At 38.8% G+C, this 18,289-nt stretch overlaps 1 protein-coding gene across 1 annotated transcript in view; it reads left to right on the top strand.

Moving 5' to 3' along the window:
* TMEM132D (transmembrane protein 132D) overlaps nucleotides 1-18,289 on the top strand; it is a gene marked incomplete at both ends in the record, with an annotated part of 259,935 nt that overhangs the window by 46,295 nt on the left and 195,351 nt on the right. Inside the window, one exon of the mRNA XM_082007930.1 lies at nucleotides 14,417-15,305. Coding sequence (XP_081864056.1) covers nucleotides 14,417-15,305 — 889 coding nt within the window. The remainder of the gene's footprint in view (nucleotides 1-14,416; nucleotides 15,306-18,289) is intronic.

Raw genomic sequence — 18,289 nt, 5'->3', positions numbered from 1 at the left:
ATGCACATGCAGCAGAGACATAATATCAACCTGAAAGGACCAGCTGTATAACTTTTTTAGCACACAGTCTGCTTGTGCCACTAAGTCTCATGGGATGCTATGTGCACTTTTTCTCTTGAACTTTTTATTGGGAGCATTTCTCCTATTTCTGTACAGTATATGAGATTCTTCATCTATTACAAGTATCTCCTCCCAAGATATTACCAATGAATTTGATCTGTCATCCATCTTCAGGTTGAATAGTAAGGTATCAAAATTACTTAAGATATGCAAAGTTCACCTTCAATGCCTATGGTATCAGTAATGCTACTTGCTGTTTATACAATTTAAAGCACTCAAGCTTTATTATGTGGCAGCTCTGTGAACCACATGTAATTTGGGAGAACACTTTTAATATCTGATTTTAATGCTTTTTCTTTCCTTCACTTTCAGTGTTTTGTCTCGGTTGATTTTATTCCTGGGTATTTCCTGAGGTGCCAGGCAGTAAATGTCTGTACCTTCTGTGATTTGTTTGAGCAACTCAAACCATTTTTTAGGGACCAGGAAAGGGGTCTTAAATATTTGTAGACTGCATGTATAGATATGTAAAGAAGCTTAGCTTAATTTGTAAAACAAGAAATAGTAACATAAATTAGGTTAAGTAATCAGTACTTTTCTGTTTGGTCTTAATTATGTATTTGTTGTCTTCCAAATGTGGGTTTAATCCTTATCTTTGTTATGTAATACACAACAGTTGGTAGTGATTTGTGGATCATGATAACTAGGCATAGAAATATTTGCTCAACTGTTTATTGCTCTTATCCAGTGATTTGATTATTATCCAAATAGGACAGTGAGAGGTAGCTAGTATGTTCAAGAATGCTTCCCTGTGAATGGCTAATGTCAAGCTTTAAATGTACTAGATTTAAAAAAAATTCCAGTACCTCTTCTAAATGCCAGTTTAGTAGAAAGGCTGTGGATTAAAATGGAGACACATAATAGCTTTCCTGTGAAAGCAATATTCAAATAAAAAGCAGAGTTTGAGAGGAAAGGTTGAAGGCTTTAAATTTTTTCTTTTTTTAATTTTGCTTCACTTTTGTAGTGATGGTGTGAAAAAAGGAATTTCGCTTTGGATTGACGTGAGAAAATTGGTTTTGATTTTTGATCAGTTTAGCTGGGCAGCTGAAAAATCAGTTCGGAACACAGATTTAGAGTAGTATATACCGAATGGCAGCATCAGTTCTATAAATTAGCCCTACTAAATAAAATGCAGTGGCCAGTGCATGTTCCAAATGCAACTTAAATTGGGTAGTGCCTTTCTGCTGGTTTTCTGCTTGCAGACAAATCCTACCATCTGTCTTGCTTACCTAGTAGATACTGATCTTTAGTCTGTAGACATTCAGTTAGAGAACTTCATCTTTTAATCTGTTGTTTACAAGCAGTGATGCAAAGCATCAGTCAATTATACAATTGTAGAATACATTTGTTACAGACATAATATATACAACTTAATATGTTTGCTTGCAGTATGATTTGCTCTTAACTACACACAAATGTAGACACTAAAAATGAATTAAACTATTTCAAATCATAGAATCATTTAGGTTGGAAAAGACCTTTAAGTTTGTCAAGTCCAACTGTTAACCCAGCACTGCCAAGTCCACCACTAAACCATGTCCCGAAGCACAACATCTACCCGACTTTTAAATATTTCCAGGGATGTATTTAAACCATTTCCCTGGGCAGCCTGTTGCAATGCTTAAGAACCTTTTTGTTGAAGAATTTTTTCCTAAATGTGCATATGGATTCACATGTGCAAATGTGCCCTGAGACACTCACGAGGATAACTGTTTTGAATGCACAGAGAACCAGCCTCTAAGAGCTCGCTATGACAGGGATTTCAATTTGTGCTCTTTTTAAGTGTGAAGACCTGCTTGGCAGGTAGCATATCTGTAATTTGTTTTAAGTGTAGGATTATTGTTTCTGAGCTTTCTATTGTATGTTTTTCACCAGTGCTTCTGAAATCTTTTGTTCAAAGCTTCTCAGTGGGACTAGAACGCAAAACTATTCATGTCCAAGTAGCAGTGATTTTTAAGTATCCAAGAAAATTGCAGGGTAGGAGAAAATAATCTTGAGCTCTCGGTGCTCCTTGTGCAGCTCCCCAGCAGTCTTTATTGCTGCTGAATTTCAAACATCCTCCATGTTCTCTAGGAGGAATTTCCCTGCAATTAAATAGCCAGCGTCCTCGGCTCCATGTCTCATGGCATCCTCCTCAGAGGATTCTGACTGTGACACCCAGGTATAACATTCCAATTTCTAGTCAGGCTTCAAGAAAACAAGGTATTTAGCTGAGGCAGATTTTAATATGACCTTTAGAATCTGCAAGGAGATGTGAAACTGGCTCAGAATTGACAGAATAAGCTCCTAAAGAAGTGCCAAAGAAAATACTGGAGACTTTGTCAGGCAGAAAAAAAAGTTCTAGCTTATCTTTCTATTTTTAGGTCTTTATGGAGTGTCAAATGTAACATCTCTATCGGTATCAGCTCATCTAGAAACCATTTTTAAATAGGTATGAGAAGGAAGAGAAAGAGAATGATGTGAAAAGGTGGAGTCAGTTTCTGAATAAGACATTGGAGATTTGCATAAGCAAAGAATTTTCCCTATATTTAGTTAAATGAGTTGAGGAGTTCATGCCCTTTGGAGTTTGCCTGGGTAGGGGAAAAAATATTCTGAAGCTATGAAATGTTAATTTCAGTCCTCTTAACTCTTCTGTCTATTATGCTTTTGAGAAATTTGAGAGAATAGCATGCTGGTTTATTTCCAGAACAAGAACAGAAAGAATTTTAAAGACACAGTAATATGCAATGTATCTGTAAAATATGTTTCTAAAGTGCCAAAGTATTAGATTACAAAATAAATTGTCAAATTGCAAACTGGCTTTGTTTAAAAAAATAAATAAAAAAAAATTGCAGCCTCGTTGAACAGTGTCAGACTTTCAAAGGTATTTTAAGTGTGAAAAGATGCATATGAAGAATTATTGAATATTCAAAAGTTGCCTGGTTAGTGGTTTAAAAGTGAGATTCTACTTGTGTCTTTAAGGTCTAAATACAGTTGAAAAATTAACTCCTAAGTAAATAAATCAGCACTCTCCAAGGAATCATAATCTGTTGTGTCTCTCTCTTGCTCTGGAAAAATCAGAGAAGTAGTCTCAAAAAGGTTTGGAGTTTGCCATGCTAAGCAACAGTGAGGTTGGCTTAGCTGTGCCTGGGCTAAGGCAAGGGCAAGCAACAATCTTTGTATTTGTGATTGCCCAAGGGCTTGAAACTAATGCAGGTTTCTGCATGGTGACAACTCCCGGAGCTGCTAGACAATCTGGAATGATCCAGCAGCCCCCTGCCACCAGGAGCAGTTGGTCCCGCTCTCCAGCAGCGGGGATCTGGCACATAAATCTGCCTTCCTGTGCACACACTCGGCACCTCAGCCAACTCTTGCTGAGCCAGTGCAATGTGCTAATTCACCAGAAAACGAGCTAGGAAAAAGTAGATTATTTCTGCCAACCTAGATGAGCTGAGTCATCTCATCTGAAAGAGGAGATGACCACCCAATTTGCTTAGGGCCGAGAGCATGATTTTGCAACTGGTAGGAAGCAAAGAGGAATGAGGAGTCACTTAGCAGCAAGTTTTAGACTGGATCATCTCTTCTGCTCAGTCATGAACTGGGAGTGAATTACTGTGGATACTCTTGGGGATGATAAAACAGCTGAGTTATAGCTGCATGCGCCGCTGCTTTAGTTAGCTCAGCAAAACCTTATTTAGCAAAAAGTACGTATTCGTTTTTCCTCTCTGGCACACAGAGAGAGACAAGACACTGTGCCTGATGCTGTTAGAGGTAGCAGAGCATCTGTAAGCATGCTACAGGCCTGCTAGAAGTTTGATGTTATTCAACGGTCAGAATATGACTCCTGGAAAAGCTGTCCAGTTAGTTATTCTGATGTTTGTGTGCCTTTTTTCAGGCAAATTCTTTTTCTGAGAAAACTTAGTTTCTTACTTAGTTGACAAGAAGATTAAAAGGATCAGGAACGTTTCAGGGTTACAGATATACCTTGTAACTAAGAGAAAACTTCATGCAAAGGACGAAGATCTCTTGACTTAGAAGCTAGTAAGAACATGTCAAAGAAGGTTCTTACTCATCTCCATTAATGAGTATAGCCTTTGTATTTGGGGAAGGTTGGTGAGATATCTTAGTGGTTGCTGACAGATTTGGACTGTGCATGTTATTTTAGAACAATTTTCAGGACAGGAATTAAACCTTTGTTTCCTGAATCTCCTAAGCAGGAGGACCCTATGGATTCAGGACAACTACGCATTCCCATGTTTATAGTGTGTCTATACCAGAGACTATAGTGAAGAACAGAAGTAACCAAGAAGCAGTGTTAATTAGCTCTGGCTATGTTCCATGCCACCAAAGACAGATTCTTTCTTGTATCTGTGCTTGTGTGTGTATATACAGATATATATTTTATGGTGCCCATCAATTTCCAGACTTTTCAGGTATGAATACCCATTAGTATCTTTGCTTCCTTCTGAGAACAGACTCAAATATTTTTAAGTTGCACTTTCTTTAATGAATGTAAAACGGGCATGTATTTAATGAAATATGCTAGTTTTACTGACATTCCTGGGAATACGGTGCTACTTAAATAACACCAAAAAATTAAAATCTTTTAATCTTGTTAGTGAATGTAGCAATAGAAGATCAATGTTGTAATTGTTGTTGTACAAATTCAGTGTTAGGCACAGAGCCTACAGTAGGATGTAGGGGCACGATATGGATCAACAAAGTTAAAATGAATTTTAAAAAAATACTCTGAGGGGGGGAAGAATGATCAGCCATCAGCCACAAACACTTTTGTGCTGCAGTTCACATTCCACTGGAATTGGATTAGCGTATATAGATACGGCTTGTCTCATAAAAGGCTGGCAGCAGAAACTGGCCTGTTACTTTTGCTGAGTCAGGTGTTCATTTAATGCTTAGAATTTTTTTTACGTTCATCAATAATGGCCTAGTAGCAGACTTGCAGCCTCCACACGGTCTCTGCTATCTTTGCAGAAAATGAAGGGGGAATTTTTCAGACATTTGTGGCAGAATCTGATCAACTTCTGATTGTCTGAATAGTCTGTTTAAGCAGTATAAGGCTGTTCAATGCACAGTCCTGGATTTCTGTCTCTGTCATGAGAACTTGACAATTGATGTTGGACTCCTGGAACTCTGCAATCCCCCACTACCCAGCCTTACTTTCCTTTCATTGGTTCCTAAACATAATTGCACTAGAAATAGTATTTAAGTCAAAATACCTCTGGCAAGACTTTCAGCTTTCTAAGTTTGTGGGTGTCTTTTGGGTTCAGGGTGTGTGTTTGTTTTTGTTTTGTCTTTTCCATCTTTGAAATCTTCATCGTTTCTTTCTTCTGCAACTAGAGGCATAGGAGGGGAGGGGGGAGAGAAAGGGAGACACAAACTATAGGCATTGAAAGCCTGAGAAATCTTTCAATATGCTGGACACGGAGGCCCTTGTCTTTCAGTTCTTTCACCATTAGGGGGCCTTGAGCCATAGGTGGACAGGACCTAGCCTAGTACTCTTTTCATTAAAGAGACATTCTATCTTTCTATGGTTCATTAAATAAACGCATCAAATTGCAACAAAGGCCAAGAGATATGTGTGAAGATAGTCCAGTGAGTTACAGTGATGAAAACTCACTGTTTGCTGTAAGCAATGACGCACTCAAGGGAGTGATGCATTTTATCACGTCGAGTACCTTTTATTCCTTGATCACGTGCAGTTGATAGATTGGGGACAGCCCTCTGTGATTATTGATGTTCTGCATGTGGAGTGTTAGAAGAATTTTCCTAGCCATTCTTTCCCTATCACGCAGTAGTTAACATGACTGTGGGTTTTGGGTTTGGCGTTTTGTGGTGTGTTGTTCTGTTTTTTGGTTTTTTTTCTTTACTGTAAACTTTGCGGTGCCCATCACTGCTTTGCCCTTTCATGTTCAGGCTGACATCAGATGTTGTGTGAAACAGTGCCATATCCTTTTATCTTAGTATTTTTCTCTGTAATTACTACTTTGCTGCCTTTTCAGGTGGGAACTTGCCTTTGTTATATGATCTTTCTCTGATAATTTTTTTATCACTTGGTAATATAAAGGTGTATGTGTCCCCCTGTGTCCCTTTTATTTAAATGATTTCTTTATCTGTCTGTCAATGTGAATAATAAAATAACATCAGGATTGTTCATCTCTCTTAATGAATGATGAGGTATAGTCTGTCCTGACATCAATGATTAATTTACAAAAGTTTCTTCATGCTTCAGTAAAATGTGATCTTGAAAGAAAATACCATGTCATCAGACTCTAGTGCTGTTGTCAGAAAGACCTTATCTGACTGACAGTGAGATTCAGTGGGCCCATTAAGGCAACTGGAATTCCTGGCTTGATACAGCAACTGGGAGTACAGTCTGCATCCATGAGTGTGTATCAAGGATAAGCACTTAGAGAACCATCAGGTCAAATAACAGAGTTAAAGTATGAAACGTTCTGGATGAGTATATGACCTTTAATGATCCTTGGAGTAATGCATGTAAGGTTAGTCATGCCAAGATCAGATGCCTGGTCTCACTTGAGACATGGAGGCATGGAAATCCTTTGATGTCATGATTCAACTTTCAGACTTATCACGGCAGTCCACAAAGAGCTCCTGACAGGCAGGCTTGTGAAAGTGATAGATTTATTTTGGTTTTATGTTATTGCCCTGCATCAGGTAGTGGCTCATGTTAAGGCTGAAGATTGTTTCTGTGGTGCCAGTTGCTTTGTCTGATGGAGAAAGAGCTCCCTTTCTGGAAGACTATTTTCTGAATGAATACTCTAACAATACTCCAACTTCTTAAAAATTCTCTTACAAGAAATGAGGAGTCACCTTTTTCAAAGAAGCTCTTCTGCATAGTCTGTGGCCTTGATATTCAAGTAATCTCTCCCTTGCTTTGTAACAAGCTCACCACAGATAGGCAGAACTGGAATCAGAGTTGTGATAACTTGGGAAAAGGGGAGGATGCTGGCAGATTGGAAACAGCATTGTTATCGAAGAATGATAATTTCCCAAGGATGAAACAATTACAGGGAATGTTATAAAGTGAAGCAGGCAGAGCAGTCTGAAATGCTAATAAGGAAAGGACTTTAAAAAAAAAAAAAAGGTGACTTTTGGCTTTGAAGCCATTTTTCTTTTTAATTTGCTACAGATAAATACATGACTCTTGGGTTCCAGAGTTCTATTTTTGTTTTCCTATTTGTGACACGTTGATTTAGCCTTATCGCAGTTCTGTTGGTACTTGCCCTTTAGAGTGATGGTGTTTGTTACCGAAAGCATGAGGGTTGTTGGGTTGTTGTTTTTTTTTTTTTGGAAACTGTTCTCTAATGACGTGACACCACTAGGAGGAAAGATTAGGGTTCCTGCTGCCAGATAGGCTGGATTCTTTGATTTTTGTACTGGTATGGAAGATAGATGCTGATACTGCTCTTCCAAGCAAGGAGGCGAAGAATGATGGGAAATCATCTCAAATTCACACTGCTCCAGTGTGAATAATGATAGTGGTGTGCCAATTGTTATTTCAGCCGTGTGTTACACAGCTGTGTAGAGAATGTGATCACTGAACATTTTTACGTATGATAATGTCTTCATAAGGAAATACTTAGTTGTCGAAATAGGTCATATTCAGGACAGGAAAACTTACCTGTTGCACTGCTCCTATGAAGTGTAGGCAGGAGCTCACCATCACACTGTATCTGTGTGCTAGAGATGTGATGGCTCAGCTTCCTCTCTTATCTGCTTGTGGCAGAGATGTTGAATAAGAGTTTTCTTTTTTTTTTGCTGATGTGACAAAGTAGTGGAAGACTACAGGAAAATCTGACTGATTTAGTCCTCCCTTATGTTTTCCGGTTTTATCAAAAAATCACTATTGAAAGTTTTTTGGAATGTTCGTATCGAATACTTACTACAGAGGAATTGGTGATTTATGACTGGTTTCTAGCCCCAGATCGTGCTGCCTTTATGGCTTTTTGGTAAATCCCATCACTATTTTGGCATCAATTTCCAGTTCTTAAGACCCTGTCTATTAACTTGAATTGTAGATTCTTTCAGGCAAATACTGCTCCTTCTGATGAAGCCTGGTTTCAGTTAAGGCCTCTGGTAGCAGAAGTAAATAAAGATTTAATAATACAATTAAATGCCCAGAATCAATGGTAAAATGGGATGCTAATTAGGGAAGAAAGCTAGCATGCCCAACTAGATACTAAGAGGTTCACTTTTGGATTCATATAATGTAGTATAACCTAACAGAAAATTAATCTTGCAGCTTTTGGTTTAATTTCTTGTCAGGGAACAACTCCAGCATGCAATTTTCAGTGTGGATATCTGTTGGATAGATTAATGTGTTTTTGGCATCAAGTCATTAAAATACTTTCCTGACTCTCTGTTGCTGCATAGATTAGATGTGCAGCTGTGTGAAAATGGTTTCAAAGGAAATCATCTGCAGTAGGATCCTGGGTGGGTTTGCAGGTTTTTGATCATATGGTGCAGTGTGTTTCTTCCTGTGGGTTTCATTTGTTGCCCTCTAATGCACCTGAGCTCTCAATGTTCTTTACAGCCTATTGTGCCGTGCTGTTCTGTATCTACAGTGCTCCCTCTCTCTGGACTTCTGTTGAGCACCGCTGCAAAGTGAAACCAATGAACAACTTCATTGCTTTTAAGCAAGGAAAATGAGCAACTGCCACAAAGCTTGCTGTACTTTCTGTCTGAGATCAGAACCTGTCATCAGTTTGTCACTGCGTCATAAAGCTGTTCTCAATACAGCATAGCACTTAATCAAAAGCTTGAAAATGCACTGCTAATTGTTTTAAGCAAATTGAAGCTGCTGCAAGACTGGCAAAAGAGGGAATGCAGTAAGTCATCCTTGGAAAGCTTCAGTTTTGTCAATTTATGTGCAAGGGCTGTGCAGAAGGATGCTTGAATGTAAGGAACGAACATGACAAGCAATAAGAAGTCCTATAAGATGCAAATGGTTCTACTCAGATATTCATGTAACAGTCTTAATTGACTCTGTCCATAGTAAGTGACACATACTGGCAGAGCAGATCATTTCTCTGTTAAGAACCGACTGAGCTACGCCTGGGGATGCTATTCACTATGTTTAGAACTTAGCTTTGACCTGCCTCGCTTCTGAGCATTAGTGGATTCAGCCACGTAACTTGGTTAAGAATGAAGTGTCTTAATTTTCCAAAATTCCTCATGAAGTTTTATTGGAACAGACATCCTTGTGACATTAGTTCCCAGGTTTGGAAATAGATCACACTACTAGATTCTTTTTTTCCCCCTCCATGAGGGATTTTGTCTAAAAATAATTCCAATGCATAACAAACCTAAGCGGGGAAAAAAAGGTGTTCAGCAGACTCAAGGGGAACAGCTGAAACTAAGTAAAAAGGTAAAATTTCTGGCCAGACTGAAAAGAATAACTTATCTCAATTCCTGAGATACAGCAACAAACTCTGAGCTTGCAGCTGGTAAGGCAATTTTCCTAAGAAGTTGTTCCCTTCAATCTACAAGAAAAAGGCAATTTATTATTTTTTTTAATAGTAGCATTATATAATTGATTGGAAGAGTGTTTTATTTCTCATGAATGCTGGATGATCGTCGATTGAATAGTTTTAAAAATAAAGTAACTATTAGAGGAATAAAGTCCCAAGAATCTGGAAATATAGAATGAAGTTAGTGGTCTGGCAGATTCTTCAATTTTCTGAAGCCATGGTCAATAAGTTTGCAGTAAAACTGAGCTATGAATAGTGGTTTTGTCACTGAGGGCTGCTGTTAAATGATATTAAAGAAATAAAGATTGAAGATTCTTAGCTAGACTGCAGTACAAAATTAATAGCCTAATGAAGAAAGCAGTGTGACCTTTTGGAAGGTAAATGCAGCATGTTTACAATGTTCAGGGGATGTCCTATGCACAAGGTTTGGCTGTGCAGGAGGAGGCTGAATATGCTGCCGCCTTATTGGATTTTTTCAAATTCACTGACCTGCGGAGAACTTGCTGCTTCCATCAATGACAAGTATTTTTTAAATAGTGTCAGTCAGGGGAAGATTTACTAAAGAAAGAAAGAAAACCATCCTACTACAGCATCTCTTCCCAGGTGGCCACTGATTGAAATCCTCAACAAACCATTCACAGCATGAGAGGTCAAATACAGATGTAGTTGTAAAGGATTGAGAAATAATAGCTCCTGGCATAAGCACATCATCCAAATTAGATTTTATTGGTTTGCTTCAAACTGTTGGGGATCATGTCCTGAATCCAGAATGCTGTAACACGGCTCTGCAGTTGCAGTAGATTGTCTTCACCAGACCTTGCAGTGAAGCAGTTTACTCCAGTTGAGGGTCAGCCCATCAAGATCCAGTAGTGCTGTGAGACATCGCTTGCTGTGGTCCTCCAGAAGAACCTTTGTTTTTAACTCTGCAGTGCCTCAGCTTAAGATAAACTGTTCTTGCAGCTTGCCACAACTAATCAATTCAGAGTTGAGTGGATCTCGTATGGATCATAGGAATCTATCCTTCTATGGATAGATTAAACTCCTCAAAGTTTGTTTTAATGTGATACTGCTGTTTTTTCTGTTGACGTAGGGTATGACATACTCTGTGCCGTACATCCACGCAGAGAGCTAGTAAGGCTAGTTAATGTACTGCACTCTCACACTTGCTTATTCTGCTGCCAAGTTTGCCATGTAGAAAAGTCTTCAGCTATAGTGGTACAGTAAAGATAAGTTGCAGATCCCAAATTTAACTGTCCATTTTTTTTGTCTTGATGTTATTTCATTAACAGCACTTCAGTTACACATCCTTTGTTTTGTTTGACATTTTTAAACTGAGAGGTTCACTGTGTGATTCTTATCTTACTTATTCAGGTGGGTTATTCCTGTGGAATTTTGATTAATGATGGTATAGATCCAATGTAATATTTAGGGTAGATGATATGACTGAAATCTTCAAAACTCAGCTATTAATCTGGGTCTCACCCAGTAACACATGAAATTGTGATCTTCTGCAATTTTGCCTGTGTAAAAACATGTATAATTTTTACAAAAATAGTCATGGTTGCGATTAAGGATGCTGATGGTTGTTTTTGGTTTTAATTTCCTATCCTTCAGAATCCTTAATAAACTTTCACGGTCAAAATCCAGATGGTACTGCAGAGCTCAGTGTAGTTTTTGAGAATTTTTTTCTGTTTGTGCTGATTATAACTCTCCCCAGATAAAAGTGTAAAATTGTTTGAATTTTTGGCCTTTGGCTGTTTGGAAAGCTGCTGTCAGCTTCCAGCATAAGCCAATTCATATTCAGTCCACGTCCACAGCTTGATGGTAGAGGGAAGTGCAACAGCGAGCATATCAGTGTGCCATTGCCCAAAAATTTAAAAACTAATAGACCCTGCTCTATCTGGTGAGATTGTTTCCTTTTATTAATAGGCAGTTGACCTGTGTTTTGTGGTTTTTTTTTTTTTTTTAATTTGTGTTGCTCTCCTGTTCTGAAGAGTCATTGATTTACAAACTCTGAGGAACATTGTCCTGTGGAGGTGGGGAATACAGAGGGAAGATTTTTAGTCCCTTAGATAATTAAGCACTAAAATAAATGATTAAAAAATTATGAGGTGAAACAGTCTGTTAGTTTTAATATAAAAATAATGTACTTCTCCCTGTGGAATGCAAGGGAGGGAGCTGCAATCAAAATAAGTGAAATAAAAAATTGAACACCTTGAGGTTTTTTCCTCTCTCTAAGTTGCCTCCTTGATGCCTCACTGTGTTTAATGGTGCTTTGCCAAGCTGTTGGGAAGAGTACAAAATGAGTGTGGAATTTATAAATGGGACATTAGATGGAGGAACGATGTTATGGGGCTGGGTGATCTGAGTACAACAGCAGAACAGATTTCGCCTTAGGGCCGGATAGGAGAAATGCATCCCTGCAACTCGAAAACATAGCAAAGACATTTAGAGTTGTTAGAAATCTTTGTTGGGGGATTATCTAGAGAAAGGTCTTTAAAAACTTCTTCTGCTCTCAATGAATATCTGGAGACAGTGGGGGCTGAATGCTGAAAGAGACCAAGGCTGAAATAAAGGGTGTTTTTGCATGCAAAGAATCTCTGCAGTTTACTCGTGATTAAAAACAAGCAGAAAAGCCTTGGGTGTGACTTCCTCAAAATTCAAACAAGATCTAAGCTGAGTTTTCCACCTCTACGGATCACAGGACTTCAGCTGTTTATTGCTGTTGCAATTTACAGTCTCGTATGATGATGTGTGCTGGGGCCACTTTCCCAGTTCTTCACATGGAATTTATTTCTAATTCTAGGTGGGGTTTAAGAGTTGACATTAATTAAACTTTTAAAAGTACGGTTTTATTTTAATTGTTTGTTGGAAGAGGAATTTCAATTTTTCAAGATGGAGAGAAGGATTTCCAAAACTGTGAAAGTTTTCTCTGCAGTCCTTTCTTCCTGGCCTCTTTCATTCTGAGATTTGTGCCTTCTCTCTTACAGCGGAATGATGCCCACCATTATCTAGGGTTGGTTTGTGTTTTGTTTTTTGTTTGGTGTGGGTTTTGTTTTGGTGTTTTTTTGGTGGTTGTTGGGTGGGGTTTTTTTCCTTTTAAATAGCCAGCTGGTTTTGCTTTTCCAAATTGAAAGTCCTTTGCTCCAGTTTTCATTATGTTTGCATAATGTTAGTGCCTGGAGACCCTAGCTGAGATCACAGCCTTGTTATTGTCGGTGGTACTCCTCCTTACATAAGTCAGATAACTCTGTTGCATTTGCAACAAAGTCTATGGCAGAGCGAGATCTCCTGCATTAGCTGCTTTGCTGTGGAGGTGCCTTGGTTGACATGCTGGTTATGGGTAGTACAGGTGGCTTCCTTGCCCGCAGAGGTGAATCCCCTTCCCAGGTTATACAGCCCGTGGGCAGATAAGGTGATTGTTGCTGAGAGGCATTTTTTCCAGATCATTTTTGGTGAACACCTGCTGTCTGAAATCAGAGGTTTTTAGGAACTAACAATACCTGCCCCTTGGATTTGAAGATAACAAGCCTCTTCTATGCTGTTCTAGATTTTGCAATGGATTGCAGTACATAAAGAGTAGACTGGTGGTTAGGAGTAACTGACATCAGTTTAGACCACCGCAGGACTTGATGAGCAAATACATATTTAGGTCAGATACTAAACAAAAAATAAGGACTAAGAAAGCATTTGTGGACTAGAGGTTTTAATACCATCTGTGGTAACCCTTTGGCACGTTTCTGAATAAGGGTAAGGATTTGAATTTGCTGTGGAAAAAAATGCAATTTATTTCACAATTAGGGTGTGAAGACACAAGCATGAAGGTCAGATGTTCAAACAGGAGAGGTCATGTTGTATTTGCATCTGTATTTTTTTAACAGTGTATGTCTTTGCTCTTTGGGACTGAGAGTTCCTAGACAGGATGGAGAGCTTATTCTTTATTATGATAGCTTGCCTCAGATAATTGCTCAATGGCACAGTTAAAATAAATATCTTGCAGAAAGAGAGACTCAGTGTCATTGAAAATGTGCTTTCAATGTGCGGTGATGTACAGCCTACAGGTAATGCAGTTGTATTAAAGAACAATGTAGGGTTAGGCAACAACAGTGGCATGAATCCTGATAGTTATTTACAAAAAAATCCCCTCTTTTCATAGATGAAGTGAAATAGAAGGGATGATAAATTGGATGTAAATAAAGCTCCTTTTGAAATCCTCTAGTACCAGGGTGTTGTAAAGGACCTTTTGTGGAAATGGTTATTGTGCTAACTATTCTTAAAGTGAATTTCATCCTTGTGCAGGAAACCACTTAAAGTCCACATACTGCTTAAGTGCTGAAAAGAAGGTTAATGTGAACTCAAAGTAGTCCATGTGCAGCATTTAATGTAAAATCATTGCATTGGTTTCCTCTATGGGTGCAGCTTGATTTAGTGATCAAATTCCTTTTTAAATGTGCTTGTGCAGTGATCTATGTTGCAGATGCTGACTGGGTAATTTTGCTCTCCAATAATAAATGTATACTGCAGGTGAAGATGTGACCTTTGGTGTGGGTAGACCTACACAAGCTACTCTTTTTGTTTGTTTGTTTTTTTAATCTAGCTGCCATGTAGAACAAACCACAACCTATTGTTTTCCAAGCTAACTAGATAAATCATCATCTACCTAGGCTACTTCTGCATGGATTGATGATGTTTGCTATTGCCACTAATATCGGCTACAGAACTGTCAATCCCTTCAGTAAAGTGAGAGAGGTTATGCCAAAGTATGATTTGAAGGTCTGATCTTCTAAACTCTCCTTTCCTTTCAACAGTGACTGAGAGTCGAGGGATCCTGGAGAGTATACAGAGATTTTCTTTACTGCCAACTTACTTGCCAGTGACCTATCGTATCCACAATGCAGATGTTTCCTTCTTTCTTAAAGAAGCCAACCAAGATATTATGAGGAATTCTAGCTTGCAGTCCCGAGTGGAATCCTTTCTGATCTACAAATCCAAGAGGCCACCTATGTTAAATGCCAGCTATGGACCTTTTTCCATTGAACAAGTAGTGCCCCAGGACTTAATGTTGTCTTCAAATCCATTTGGATCTACTAACAAGTTCTCCTTTAATTGGAAACTTAAGGCCTTCATAATGAGTGACAAAATTTACCCAAGCAAGCCCAAAGTCCAGGTTCTGTTCTACATTGTGGGCAGGGACTGGGATGACTATAGCACCACGGAACAGCTGCCCTGCCTGCGGGTGTTTGCTTTTCGAGAGACGCGGGAAGTGAGAGGCAGCTGCAGATTGCAAGGGAATCTGGGGTTGTGTGTGGCAGAGCTGGAGCTCCTGCCAAGCTGGTTTAATCCCCCAACGGTGGTTGCTGGCCGTAAGAAACCAATGGATCAGTCTGAAGGGAGCCCTGTGGAGCTTTACTATTCCATACAACCAGGAGATGAGAAAGGGGAGTGCACCAAGGAGGATGTAAGGAAAAATAATGGTATCCGGCCGGGGCGCAATGATGTTGATGAGTCGGGACCTCCCTTGCAGAGGATTGGAAGTGTTTTCCTTTACCAGACACATGCCGTCCCTTCCTTAAATGAAATTAAATTGGATAATAATATTGCCATCCAATATGCACCAAAGACTGTCAAGCAAGGTGACATTTTGACTTTCGTTGTATCTGTTGCTAAAAATTCAACAGAAGAGCAGTTCACACTGAGGTAAGGCTGTTTTCTGCTTATTTGGTACCTTACTTTTTTGTTTCTCTACTCGTGGTATGGGAAGTCACTTTCTCATGTATAAGTTGCCAAACAATCCTTAATTGCTGTTCCACAGAAATTGTAGTGGCTGACCCAGTGTTTCTCCTATTGTTCAGTCTGTTATTGTATGAATTGTCTGAGCTGTGATCTCTGAGTGACAAAGGCCTCTTCTTGAAGTAGTCCTTTGAGTACTTCTTATAAAAATTGAAATAGTAGAGCTGGGACCTATCTACGTGGTAATAGGAGATAACATTTAAAGTCTCCGGAGCTGGAGTTTGCAGTGCTCCTAATCTCTCATTGAACTCATGTTAAGATTAGTAAAACTCAAATCCGCAGAGGTATTTATAGGAAGTGAGTAAGAATTAAGCATCTAAGTAGGATTTATATGCTTAAATGTCTTCCCCAACCTGTTGTAAGCCTGGTGCTGTTTAACAGGACGTTTGACGTTCCTAAGTATTATTGATATACCAAAGCAGTTTATGAAAATGAAAAATACCTGAGGGTGGTGGTGGTTGTGTTTTGAATGTAATGTCAAGTGCCACATTGATTTCCTTGGTTGCTTTCCAAGCATTTGGATATTACAGTGGGAAGCTCACTATAACCACCAATGTAATACAAGGAATAACAGCAAAGGCTATCAGGCTGTACTGCAGCAAACTGAGAGCAGATGTCCACTGCATGCAAGTGCGACTGTCCAGTTGTCTTTTCAAGTTCGCCACTCTGTGTTCCAGCACTATAAACTAGGGTTGTGTGGCTGACACATGGAAGGTTGCTGTGTGTAGGGCCAATTTCGTTCTTTTGTCCCTTACTAATGACCGTGTTGGCTCTTTTAGAGTTGGAGGTAAATATTGTACTCTGACTTCTGAGATTAAGACTGACTCATCTTGGGTGTTTGTCCTAGAAATGACCGTTGGTGCCAAAGCTCACAAAGGCTGACAAAACATACCTCCAAAAGAGGAAAAGCATCATAAGAGCGAACAGTGAACTCCTCGCTCTTACAAATGTCACAGATGTACCATAGTCAATAGCTGTGCTGAGCACTAGAGATGCTTGGTGCCATCCCCTAAAAAATCATATCCTACTCTGACTCGAGACAACATACACTCCTTTCTCTGGTAATTATGCATCTCAAACTCAAAAAATCTCTGGCTGAAGTCATCTAGGCATGTTTGAGAGCTCAATTATTAAAATGATACAAAGCTGCAAATGCAATGTTGTTGAACTTGGATATATACCTCATACTTGAGTAAGAAGTAAGCTAGATTTGACTCCACTGACCTAAGTAGTAAGGGCTCAAAGTACTAATTCTCATTATTTCCCCTCCCTGCTCCACCCCCTCCCCAGATTTGTGGGGGATTCCTGGGGGAAGTGGTTTGCCATAACATCAGGTCATTTTTCCTTAGCAGGTTTGTGACATGTAAACTGAATAACCACAGCACTTAGTCGCTGACTCAGGGCTGTTATTTCCTCTTCATCTGGCAGAGTTCAAACACCAGTAGGCTATCTGCTGTCCTTACCGTATCAGGTTATCATTATCTGTGTCAATCTGCTGAAGATTTAAGTTGTTTTCCGAGTGACTAATTTCTGACCGACAATCTGAGTTCCTCATAGTAAGCGTTCAGGGATGTCTTTCTATCTTTATACTAATGACTTGAAAGGGATATTACTTGAGACATGCATGGAAACTTCTATTACATATGAAAATTGGTTTAAATAGAAACATTAAAAATCTTTTCCATCTGAGAGAATTAAGGTAAAAACCTTTCGTTGTTTTTACCCTGTAAATGCAGGGCCTTAGTAATCTGACTTCAAAGCATCTCTCTATTTGCATGAGCTGTGATCAGTTAAAAGTAGAACTAGTTATAACCGTGAAAATGGTTATATCTATATATAGGTTTATAAAATTTTCAAAAATCTTGCTTTGTTTAAATTAAGGTGAAAACTGAACACTTGAACTTCTAAATGAATTCTAAAGATAACTTTCTGGAACAAAAAAGAAACAAGGTGTTTGAATCTTTGCTTTTTTAGGTATCATAAAGCAAAAAAAGGTAAAAATAGATAGCAAATATGGGTTCACAATTAAAAATGTGGCATTTTCATCTTCAAAAACATCAGTTTGCTGTTACCTTTTAAAAACATAAGCTTCTCTAACAGCCTGCTGTTTCTTATGTCACTTCCATGAGTTTTGATTTCTCTTGACCTGCTTTTTCTAACAGTAACTGGCTTTCAGGCTATAATCTGCTGCAATATCAGAGTAGTTATAATATCTGTTCTACTGTGCTTCTAAAGCACCATGGCCTGTCTATCTTTGATCTAGCTAGAGTATATTGAAGGTTTTGTTTCGTTGTTTTCTTGGTCAGAATTGTAGTATCTATGTTCTGCATTCATCCCTTCATGACACATACATAGCTAAATCAGTGTTCGGTGGTTGCTAATTTATATATAGCTTCTGCTGTAAGGGGAAGAAGCAACTACCACATAAGAGCAAAAATTGAGCTTGATTAAATGCTTTGGGTCAAATTCTTTTCTACGTTGGGATCTCCTATAATCCCAGTGTCAGACAAGATGCTAACGCCTCTTTCATGGCCCTCTCCTCAGGAGTAACTGTCACTCTAAGTGATGAGATATTGAAGTAGCCTTGAAGTGACTTATGACCCTCTTTCAGGATTGGAAATCTTACATGTTAGTCTAGTATATACATAACTAAATGATCTATAAATGTCCATTCCAACCCAAACCATTCTATGATTATACCATATAGATTCTCTTTTGACATGATCAACTGTGATATGCTGTGATACGCTGCCTGTTGTGATTTTCAGAACACTCTCTAGCTGGCATTGTGTAAAAGCCATCAGAGACCTCTTCTGTCACCTGATCAAGTTTTAAGTCTCTAAAACTTTAAAGTCTCTTGATTTGTAGAGGTACAGACATTGGGTCAGGGT

Source organism: Phaethon aethereus (assembly GCF_964289735.1).
Source record: "Phaethon aethereus genome assembly, chromosome: 17".
Classification (NCBI taxonomy): Eukaryota; Metazoa; Chordata; class Aves; order Phaethontiformes; family Phaethontidae; genus Phaethon; species Phaethon aethereus.
This window is presented reverse-complemented; position numbering and strand designations above follow the sequence as displayed.